This window comes from Python bivittatus, unplaced genomic scaffold, assembly GCF_059951505.1.
Source record: "Python bivittatus isolate LINGU-HERP-01145 unplaced genomic scaffold, Pbiv_v1 ctg000200_np1212, whole genome shotgun sequence".
Classification (NCBI taxonomy): domain Eukaryota; kingdom Metazoa; phylum Chordata; class Lepidosauria; order Squamata; family Pythonidae; genus Python; species Python bivittatus.
The window spans coordinates 297,367-309,661 of NW_028277040.1; the positions used below are offsets into that span (position 1 = coordinate 297,367).

Sequence of the window (12,295 nt, forward strand, 5' to 3'; positions counted from 1 at the left end):
TCAGGCACAAAAGTTCCACAATGGAACTGAAGATTTGTGAGAACAGATGTTGGATGGAATCACATCTGACTTGGGACAGGAAAGGTGAAACCCAGATGGTGTCTAAGTACCATTAAGCATCAGAAAAGATAAGTGGAAATCTTTAAAAAAAAAAAAAAAGCTTTTTATCTTAAAAAAAAGGAAAAGTGACATTTACCCATGATAGTTGGATTATTCCACATAAAGGATGATTCATGCAGAAGTGCAGGTTTTATAGTCCTATGAAATAATGAACAGCATCCATACACATGTAATCATTTTGAACCACACTGGCAAGAAGCAGATTGGGTGATTCTTAAATGGGCTACAGAAATCCTCCAACGTTCAGTTACTTTGAAAGCTGGGAATATCTCCTGTAAGAGTAGGGCTTAGTCTTCAGATGCTACTGATGTGGTGCTCAAAGCAGAGCTGTGGTGAAGGGGCAGGAACTGAGCTTTAGAGGATGTACAGTATAATATGAAAAGGAGCAGTGTTCTTATTTCCAGAGTGGGGACCTGAGCAACAGAAAGCCTGTATGTGTTCATCATAAAAACCATGAACACAAGTTCACAATAATAATACATCACAAGATAATTCTTTAAGTTATTCAATAACTGTTGGTTACCCTGATGGTATGGAAAAGGAGTAAAACAACATATTCTACAGACTACTTTCAAATATCGTGCTTCAGAACTATGCAACCAATCCTTCCACTTTCTTGGTGCAGTGGCAAAACAGGACAGCAATCATGTTTCTTGGCAAGAAAGGAATGCCCTAGTTCACTGTATTTCACTTTATGGCATTTATCTTAAATAAGAAATCTATTTTCAGGCCCAAACTAATACTATGTTGATGTTGTTTTAATATTTGAGATAAATTATAGAGATGGTGTGAATCTAAAATGGAAGAATCAATTGAGAAGCCAATATAGCAGATCTATATATATATATATCTAAAAACCAAAGTACATGGAGTCTCTTACACTTTTATTTACAATAAATCATCTTTACAAAAAAAAAAAAAAAAGTACATTTTCAAAACAGCATGCTGATATCAAACAATCATAATATTTGGAACAAAGATATAACCCATATTCTTCCTCTGATGTGAAAAAGACTTTGTGCAATGGGGAGCTCTGGTGGAGATGCAAACATTTCAGAGATGAGAATATCACAAATGAAAAATCAGTTATCAATATTATTTATTTATTGAATATTAAAATTACTGCATAGGGTGTTTTCCCCTAAGTTAATCCAGTATGAGTTCTACAGTAAAAATGAGAATTGTATTATTTAGTCAGTTTAAATCGAATAAAATCCTGCTGTATTACTTGATAAAATAAGAAAAAATGCTTACCCCAATGCCACCACATGGAAGTCTGACAAACAGTGATGTCAGAGAGCCTGGAGGAATTAGAGTAGAGTAAAACATTGTTGAAATTACACAATACATTTGGGGCTAATTTAAAAATCTGTAATCAAAAACATTTTAAAAACACAGAATGAATTTCATTTGTATTTCACTAATAGTACAGACCTACCCATTCCTAAAATAATATTAAGTGCTGAATGTGATGCTGATTTTCTCTGCCTCTAAAGTTGACTCAGCTTCATCCATTTCTGGAGCAAGACTATAGAGAATTTGGACTGGGTCTTTAATGACCAAGCACCAAAAGTGGAGATAGAAGCAGGCTTTAAACTCTCAAGAAAAGATCCTTTGAGGGTTTTTTAAATATCAACTTGCCCATTTACCTATGGCCTTCTCCTCCTGAATAAACCAGCTAAAAACTATGTTGGCCAGAAACAGGCTGAAACCAAGGTAGTTGGCTGCATCATATCCCTGGGGAAGGGATATAGAGAATATTGCCTGGAGCAGCATCCCTCCTGAAGGACTGGTACCAAAGGAAACAATCCGTTTTTGACATTCCTTCAGTGAAGGCAAGTGGCAAGGGCTCAGATGTTGGACTCAGTGAGATACAAGGTTGTGTTAGGAGAAATTCCTGTGGAAGTTGTTGGGGCCATTCTATAAGTACAGTGAAGTACAGGGCAGCAAATGTGATGAGCAAAGATATGCTCTCAAATGTGGCAATTTAAACATCTTTCTGTTATTCCCCTAAGCTTCAGTAACTTTGGAATCGCCTCAAGTATGTGGATATTATAAATACCAGGTTATCTAATACATCCTTCCTGATATCATTATGAACGAGCATGCTGACTTAGATTATGTCACTGAAATTTCCTTGGATAAAGGGGAAAATATTAATTTCTCTCAAATACTATATCCTGGTTATCTTGTAAGTCTGACTGAAGGCAAGGAAGAGAGTAACTCTAGTCTAGAAGGATTCTGTCTCTTTGATTAGGTATCCTGTCAATTATATGTATCCCTACTTAGAATGGGGAATGGCAGATAGGAATGGACTTCTGTAGGTAAATAGTTCACCACCACCCAACAATTTCTCAATTTTATCTGACAGAACTGACTGAAGACTCAAGCCTTGTGCTCTTGGAGAATATTAACATATATAGTAAGATTATTTTTCAGCACTTCATAACCACCTGTATCAGATTATATCTGGTCCAACACATGCAGCTGTATATACTTTGGATCCAGTTTTCTGTATGGTACTGAACTAATGGGTGTGGGAGCCCACTGATTCTGTATATTAACAATCATTGTTATAATCATTGGGTTACTTCTAACTTTTGCAGAGATGGAAGATGAAATATGGTCTTTTCCACATAATTAGTTTGTTAAGTATGCCTAGGAAGTTTTTTGGCAAAAATCTGCTTGAATTTTGAAAGGGTCTGAGAAATGACAATGAGTGAAAATTGGGTAGTTCAGTGAGGTTTTATACTGGACACAGGGTGTGCAGACAAGATTTCTGCTCTTTAGCAGGTCATTGAGAAATGCATGAATGTGCAAAAATAAATTTAATGTATATTTGTTGATTTAAAGCATATAATTAAGTGAATAACTGAATTATGGCATGACTTGCAATATGGAGTTGAAAGTTGGATGCTGAATGCAGTAAAGAAAGTATACAACAGAAATAAAGCGTGCATGAGAACAAATGGAATACTTAATAAATAGTTCAGCCCTGAGCATGAAGTAAGACAAGGATGTGCAATGTCTTCTTCATTGTTTAATCAGTGAATATATAACAAAGACTTATGGTGGCATCAGATGTATTGGTTGGTGACATTAAACTGCCTGTACATGTAGACCTTGCTTACTGACTTCCTCGTGCAGCAAGCATTCAAAGTTACAATGGTGCTGACATTACTTTGCGACCAAGGCATGCATTTACTGAGAGACGTCTTCTTCTCAGCATCTCTCAGTCATGTGTTTGCCATTACAGTCAGTTAGTACGCATGTCCTATGCCTGACACACCCCCCCGCCCCCACCACAGAGATTGCTTAAACAAGTCATCTCTTCCTGAGCTGCTTTTCTAACCACAAGTTCACAAGCTTAGCTTGGGAGCTTGGGGGCTTGGAGATGTGAGAGCACTAGGCAAACAGCCAGTGCTTGTGCATTCCTTTCAATGTGTGTTTCCCCATTGGGTGCCTGCTTACTCCCTTCCTTTCCAATGACTGTAAATACAAGTATCAATTATCTTCCTGCTAATTATCCCCAGGTGAGCATTCCACAGGGTGGGGGAGTGGGGAAAAGGGCTATAAGATTTGCCCTTTTACCCAAGTTCCTTGTGAGACAAGTTCCAGAAACCTTCCCCACTGCTTGGGCTCGCCTGGCTATTTGGGGTTGTATCTTTCTGATGCTGAAAGCTGAAGCAAAGCAAAGGAAAAAGGAAAAGGAAAGAAAAGCTGAAGCAAAACTGTAAGCACAGTTGCAGTGACATGATTTTCCACTTAGTGACCATGTCATTTAATAACCTAACTGCTGGTTCCAATTGTGGTTGCTGAACGAGGGCTACCTGCACTCTGATATGAAGATGATGCCTTACTCTTGTGAGAACTTGAACAATTTGCAGAAAGTGCTGCAGGAATATGAATCTGACCCTATCATTATAGTCTTCCCACTGAGTTATAAAGACTTATGGAATCCTTGGGGTTCTCTGAGCTTGGCTGTTTTCTTGCAAATGTTTCATTACCTGGCTAGGTAACATCTTCAGTGCTGGAATAGAATGGGGTTTGCTCTCTGTTTATATACTGGGGCATGCCCTGCCAGTGTTGGTGGGGGGTTTGTTTTGTTTTATTTTTTCCCTCTGGTAGTTCCTTGATTAGGGTATTGTTTACTGCTGATTGTATGTCTGGTGATAATCTTGGTGTTAATCTCCGCTTATCTGGGTGATGATTGCTGGGGAGGAGATGTTCTGGCATTTCCCCCCTCCCCCTTTCTATTGTCTCTTTTGAATAGTGTGTAGAAGTTGTTTATCTCTATGTGTCTGTGGATGGCTTATAAATAAATTATAAAAATTAAAATTAAAGACTTAATTGTTCATTTTAGATTTTAGTTTCATTAGGGCTTTATAAACTGCTGTTATATGTATGTAGTTATCTGATTTTGTTAATTTTATTTTACTACTCTTCCTCCCATTACTTGCTTATTTGTTTTTTTGTATTTTATTGGTATTAATTAAGGAACCTGATGGAAACGTAATAGCAGATTGGATCATTTTTTCATATTTGGTGGCAATGTTGTAAAGTTCAATAATTTTGGACAATGATCCATATTAGAACGAAACAAATTTTAAACGTTTAATTCTTATTTCAACCTGCAATGTTTTTATTAAACTTTACTAAACTATAATGCTTTCAAAGTATACTGAATTAGCTTTTTATATGTTAACTGCACAGAGATCTATACCTCTTATTGGAAAGACTATTTGATTGGTTCCTTGGAAGAATGGCTACCCAAATTGTGGGAATATGCTTCAATGTACAGAATAACTTCGTATCTTATCTGACACAGAATTCAATTCTATTTGGAAACCATTCTTGGACTATAACTTAACACATGGATTTGTATCTCATCCAAAATTTGAGATTCTTTCAAAATCAGAATCTACAGAAACTATACTCTATGTAAAGAATTAACTTCATGGGATATTCCAGTTACAATAGATTCTCAGTACGATTCATTATAGCTTATAATTACAATCAGTTATTTATACTGTATTGACCACGGTCCCTAATATGTACTCGTACTCTAAAACGTAAGAATGATTCTTAGTTTTTCAAAGCAATGCAGTGTAGTCTATAATTTGTATGTAATTAATGAATTACATTGGAAAACTATCTCCATGATATTTTAGAACCCTTATTTACTTATTTGTATTTTACTATTTGTATTCGAAATTTTTATTCTTTTTACTTGTCTTTTATTTCTCTTTGTTTCTAGTCTTTCTCTAGATTGTCCAATAAAAAAAGGGAAAGAAAAAAGGAATTAGGAATCTCTATCACAAGGAGCACTACATAATGCACTGGTGCTACTGTTGCAGTGCCTCTCCCCCTCCTGTTTCACATCTCATTATGGTTGTTTTAGTCCAGGCTGCCATATTTGTTTTATGTGTCTTTTAACTGTTTTTAGTTATTTGATATTGTAAGCCACCCAGACTTCTGGAGTGGCTGGCCATAATAAATTTGAAAAATAAATAAATTAAATGAACTTGGATTCTCACAATTTGACCAAATTGTCTATTGTGTATTAATATTTTGTGTGGTATGTATTAATGTTTTGTGTGCATAAGTTTCAAAGAAATTCCAAAACTTGCAGATTTCACAGAGAAGAGCAACAGAAAATAAACACTCTCTCTTTATTAAAACATTACCAAAGCAATATAACTGTTTCTCCAAAAAAATATTATCCATCATGACTGGGGCTTCATTTAGCTGCAGTCAGGTATCAGTTTCCTAAAAACCAATGAGTATATTGTTTGTGCTCATGCAACTGCTCTGATTTACAGAAATATGTAATCCTAAGGGAGGTACCTACTACAGTTATCTAGAAAATTAACCATGTTGCACCTTTAGAGTACAAATCACGCAGAAATAGTTTACGATGCTAAAATTGTGTTTCTATCTGATCCAGAATGGTCTAATACAAAGCAAAGTTTGTATGAAGAAAAACATTCCTGAAGAAAAAAAAGTCCTCAAGGGCTCACTGTGGCAGTCCCTTATAGAGAAAGAATAACAAACAAAAAAGACAACAAGGAGCGCACAAATGTTGTTTAGGTGCTCTTAAAATTCTATTCTATTCTATTCTATTCTATTCTATTCTATTCTATTCTATTCTATTCTATTCTATTCTATTCTATTCCTAAAGACAGTAGGACAGGCTGCATTGGTTCATTTTAATAGTGAACACTTTTACACATTTTGTGGAACAAGTAAGAGAATGGGGAAAAGAAAGAAGTGACACAGAATGAATTCAGGGACAAACATCACTTCAAATACTCCAAAGCAATTGAAAATTGCCGACTACATGCTTCCATGGACTGTGATCTATAAAACTTCTGAGATAATTAAAGTGGTAAAATGAAGTGACACAAGACTCTTGTTTTAAAAGGCTGAGGGGGAATTAGTCCATGAATAGTAAACATGAACAATTAACATATTTCATGCTTTCTAAGACCATAATATTAACAGGACTCTGCCATTATTGACATTTTGTTAATCTTTGTACCCTTCCCAGTTTTAACATTGAATTTATATTTGGTTTGAAATATTCCAGAAAAAAATTGCAATATCTTCCCAAACTAACCCAGCTTTACATTAGAAAATAATTCATATCACATGTATAATAAGAACAAACTGCTGTAATGTTAATTGATTATTTAGCAAATATAGTGGATAAACAAGGTAGGGAAAGCCTGCAGTTTCTGGAATAGAAAGAAATAATAGGAAAGAATCGGGCCCCTCTAAATCACATGATCAGGAGGAGGAAAAGAGGGGAGCTTGGACTGCAACAATTGGCAGCATTCCAAGTCGCTGCTAAACAGCCTTTCCGACACAGTTGCTTCGGGGGATTTTTTTCTAAAGTATTTTCTCCACAGCTCCCAACATTATCCAGCTCATTTCAAACTTGATCTCTCCTTTGTCAGTTTCTCTTCCCAAATCAAGTTTCGACACATTCTGTTCAGCTGCCAGAGTTATCATGATGGACAGACAGAATCTCAATTCCCTTTACATAATCTCTTTCTAACTTCCATTGAGTTGAAAAGAATAAAAAAATATAAAGATGTTGTCAAGTCAAATTTTTTTCCAGGTAATTGAATCCATGCAGGTTCTATGGCAGTGTTACTACATGAAAATCCTTATTAAAAGCAGTGTGACTTTTTAGCACATTTATTATGCAATGTTAATTTAAATCCTTACAAACTGAAATTTAATAGCTAAATATATAGTCAGATTTTTAAAATTACAGGATCACTATGAGAAGGTTGGCTAATCTGCACAGAAAAGCATACAGGTAGTCCTTGACTTACAACCATTTGTTTAACAACTGTTTGAAGTTATGATGGCACTGAAAAAAGTGACTTATGACTGGTCCTCGCACTTACGTTTGTTGCAGTGTTCCCATGGTCACATGGGAATTCAGGCACTTGGCAACCAGCATGTATTTATGACAGTTGCAATGTCTCGAGGTCACGTGATCGCCATTTGTGCCCTTCCCAGGAGGCTTCTGACAAGCAAAGTCAGTGGGATAAACCAAATTCACTTAACGATCGCATGATTTGCTTAATGACTGTGGCAAAAGGTCATAAAATTGGGTGCAGCTCACTTAACATTGCTTAGCGATGGAAGTTCCAGCCCCAATTGTGGTCATAAGTTGAGGACCACCTGTACATACGCGCACATGTATGTGTATAGATAGATGGATAGATATATAGATATATATGATTTTCAATTCAAAAGCTTGGATTCAAAACCATATATAAATAGCATTTCTCCAAGGGGAAAAAATTGAAAGAGCACGCTTTTATGGTATTTTTTGGTCAACTAGAATGTACTAAAGCGTACAAAAATTTGGTTTAAGATCTGGATTCCTACATTAATTAAGCTTTGTATCTATATATTCCCAAATCAAAATGAACAACTTGAAAGCAGATAACATTACATTTCCTGCTGTACCTAACAGTTTCCTGCTGTCCAATTTCTGTCTGTTCAAAGGGTTGGTACCATAAAGCAGTGTGTGTGCTTCTGAATGCACGGTCTGTAATTCTTCTAGAGTTGCTTTTCTTCCACGGATGCACTATATGAGAAAAGAAAGCAGTGAAATTCCATTTACCATGATGAAACAAAAGCAGCATCCCAAAGAGAAAAATATAACTGAAGTTGTACATACATGTGATTGACCAAAGAGATTATATCAGAACTGCATTTACTTGACAAGGCTTCTCTATTTTCATTCTGAAATTTTGAACAATCATTCTCAAATTACAGAATTTTAGGATTTTTGCTGTTTTGGGGACAGAAAAGCAAGAATATTCGTACCATGAATTTCTGTTCTAGGAACCTCATGGGGGGGGGCATTCTTTGACTTAGAGATGGTGCTTCCTTCTGGTACTTATAAGGCAGGGCCACCTCTTGCTTGCCAGGAGGAGGAAATGCCCACATTGCCCAGATCAGAATGACACAAAACAAACGGCTATTAACCTTCATGCCCTCCATGAGGCTTCTAGAAGAGAAATTATAGAAAATTTCCATTTTATCCAAAGTTCCCAAAAGGACATTATGGACATAATAGAGCAATTAAGGGTAGCAGCATGAGATCAGGAACTTTAATCCCAGAACCTCTAAGAAATCTTCTGGACAAAGGCTGTAAGAAGAAAATGCACTGTCAATTTTATAATATTTGGTGAGCACATAAATGGAAGACACCTTACAGAATGGATAAATGCCCTTTAAAAGCAGCCAAGATTCCCACCCTCCATAAGTTGAATGTGCTGAAAGCTGTTTCCTATCATCTTATATACCAAGGCAAAACATTCCTTAATCCAGAAGGATACAGTAAATGAAAGACCAAGGGCATGAACAAAACCTGTGATGTTTTCTGTTCTGTCCAGACAGAAATTGGCAGAAGTGCTTATGCCACCACATTATCTGAAATGAACTGCACTGAGGGTGGGTGGAATTGTACAGAGCTCTGTTGAAACTAAGAGAAAAGGAACTTCTTAGCCTTTATAAAGTATTATCATATATTGATATCATCATATAAAATACATAATTCAGAATTCCACCAGTGGAACATTTGGGCTGATGGGCACACATTGTTTCAGAGCAACAGACAATGTATGAGAGGAATGAAATAAAATTGTCATTAGGAGTGAACTTACCTGCATACACTGGCCGGTGGAACTAACTTTGGGTGCAAGTGACCACACATTGTTAAAGTTCTTGATTTTAACAAAAAAGTTTAGTAAAAAAAAACAATCAAAGACAAACCATGAATTTTAGAAAGGCCAATTTTAAACAACTAAGAAAAATAATGCTATAGGAAGAAAACCTTAAAAGCAAAGGTGTAATAGCCAGCTGGAACTTTCTGAACAGGGAATTAAGAATAGTGTAGTCACAAACAATGCTAGAAGGAAAACTAGGAAACATCTAAGAGAGCCAATGTCATTGAATAGGGAGCTTGATAAGGAGCTGAAATTAAAGTAATTTGTTTATTGGCTTCAGCTCAGAAATACAAAAAACAAGGTCAGAAAGGGAAGGGTGGAAAATGAGCTGAGAAGAAAGCAAAATCCAACAAGAAGTATATATCAATAGGAAGAGTAAGCCAAAGGAGGTGGTGGACTCACTTGCTTACTCCAAATGGAGAAATCTTAACAGATGACCAAGAGAAAGCAGAGGAATTCAACTCCTATTCTGTCTCTATCTTTACATCCAAAGGAAATGGTGATCTGAGTAACACAGAATAGAAACAAACACAACAGAGGAGGAGGCAAGTCAGTAAGGAAATGGAAACTTCTAGCTGGTTTGAATGCTTTTAAGTCTCCAGGCCCTGAATTATGGTCTGGTTATCAAATTTGTGAATGACATAAAATTATGAAATCTAACTAACACTCAGAATTGCAATCAAATCTGAATAGGTAGGATGACTGGAGTAAAAGGAACAAGATATCCTGTTACAGGAAAAACAAATGAAAGGATTACATTTTAGGAGGAAAAATAAAAGAGAAGCATACAAGATAGTGGATTGAAAGCACACCACCAAAGAAGAATGTGGGTTTTGTCACTGACAACAAGCTGAACATGAGCGGGCAATATGGGACACCTTCTACAACAGCAAACACATTTTTATGCCACATTTGAAGAAATATTGTATCAGGACTCATTCAGTCCTTATTCCCCTTTACTCTATGCTGGTGAGAGCACACCTGCATACGGTTCTGGGCTCCACATTTCTAGAAGGGCATTAACAAGTTAGAATAGGTTCAGAGAAGGGCAACCAAGATGATACAGGGACTTGAGGAAATGTTCTCTGACAACAGACTGAATCAACCTGGGATGTTCAGTCTGGACAAACCATGACTGAGGGAGATATGATCAGTATTAAGTTACATAAAAGGATGCCATAAGGAAGATGGTCAGGAAATATTTTCTATTGCCAGAGAAACTAGGATCAGAAATAATGGATATAGTTTGCAATTAAATAGATCTTGTTTAAATATAAGGAAAAACTTCCTGATTATAAGATCTAGACAATAACAGAACAATCTGTCTACGGAGATTGTGGGTTCTCTATCTATGGAAGTTTTTATGAAGAGGCAAGACAGCTACATTTCAAAGAGAGTTTGTTTTTCCTGCACACTGCAGAAGCTTGAATTAGATGGTACTTGTGATCTCTTCCAAATCCATAATTCTACGATTCTATGTTTTGTCAACAGATCATCCAATTCTGATATGCTGACAGGCTGAGAATGGAAGTTCTGCCACCAAGAATAGTCTTCAGCAAGAGTAATTTTAAGAAACAAGTAGTTACATATTCAAAAGGAAGCTTCCAAAAAAAGTTAAAGTTCCATGAACAGAAACTGTGCACAACTGAATAAATGCAAAACTACATCCCATGGAAAACTTTTAATAAAAGGTTGGGAAGAAAAAATATTTTGCCCCTGTACATGTCAGATTCAGTAGGCACGGCATGGCGAAAGGTATGCTCAACTTCGCCTAGTCAATTTCGCCGCCCAGGCACTAGCAGAGGAAAAGGGGAAGTGAAACTGCGAACTGACGACCGGCAGGTGGCGGTGCTTAACTAAAACCGCAAGCGGATACTTTGTATCAGTGCCGGCTTCCAAGTGCTGGAGACGAAGGAATGCGCAGAGACTCTGAAGCAAAGCAATCAACTAGCGATTGAGAACTCCCGGCTTTGCGCACAACTGGGGAAACCAACAAAGACAACAACAGCACAACCCATAGACAGCAATCAGAAAGACAAAGCACCAGGCTGAATCTGCCATTTGGGCGAGGGGGGATTATTGCGGGTAATCTGTAACTAAGCAATGGGGAAAACCGCGGGAACGGGGAAGATATAAAATACATTGTAAGATGTGCCAAGCCAACCCTGGCTTTGTCTGTACTTACTTACGTTATGCTTGAGTAAACTTCTTTGCTGAACACACGCCATGAGATACACGTCAGAGAGTTTCTCTGAGATGAACGGGGTAAACCTTACCGTACAGTCAAAAGGACTGCTAAAAGCTTTTGTCCACTTCTGGATGAAGAAACCCTAGCACCTCCTTCATCTCACACAGCCCAACTGGCACATATCATAATGGCACTAAGCTAGAAATGGAATATAACCTATTGCTGGATTTATGTCTGCTAAGAAGATGCTGAGACCTCTCACCAGAAACCTAACAGTAAAAAGCCACCGAGATTCAATCTCTAGACTGTCACTTGAAAGATAACAGGATTACAGACTGTAATCTTTGAGAACTCCTTGAGTACAGGGGAAATGACAGAGTACAGTAGATGGAAAAGAACTAATGTTGATCCCATCTTTAAAAAGGGGGGGGGAAAATAGATCCAGGAAACTGTAGACTGGTCAGGTTTACACCAATACCTGGGAAGATCTAGAAAAAAATCATCAAGTAGTGGGTTTGCAAAGACTTAGAAAGAAAGAAGATGAGCACTGGAAGTTTCTTAAAAACACACTGTCCCAGATAAATCTTACTGATTTTTGGGGGGTGGGGGACAAAGTAACTAGACTAGTAGACCAAGGGAATGCTGTGAATGTAGTGTACCTAGACTTCAGTAAGGCATTTGATGAAGCTGATTCTAGCCTCCTTCTTGATAAAATGAACCAATGGGGAGG

At 37.0% G+C, this 12,295-nt stretch overlaps 1 protein-coding gene across 7 annotated transcripts in view; it reads right to left on the reverse strand.

Annotated features, from left to right (window-relative positions):
• The window catches only part of HDAC4 (histone deacetylase 4), a 204,736-nt gene that overhangs the window by 49,851 nt on the left and 142,590 nt on the right, over positions 1-12,295 (reverse strand). For all 7 annotated transcript variants that reach the window (XR_015795164.1, XM_088135538.1, XM_088135536.1 and 4 more), the window contains 2 exons: positions 8,110-8,230; positions 1,375-1,421 (listed from right to left, as the gene is read on the reverse strand). Coding sequence is in view for 6 of the 7 variants with exons in the window: in XM_088135538.1 (XP_087991664.1) it covers positions 1,375-1,421; positions 8,110-8,230 (168 nt within the window). In the remaining variant the exon portion in view is untranslated. The remainder of the gene's footprint in view (positions 1-1,374; positions 1,422-8,109; positions 8,231-12,295) is intronic.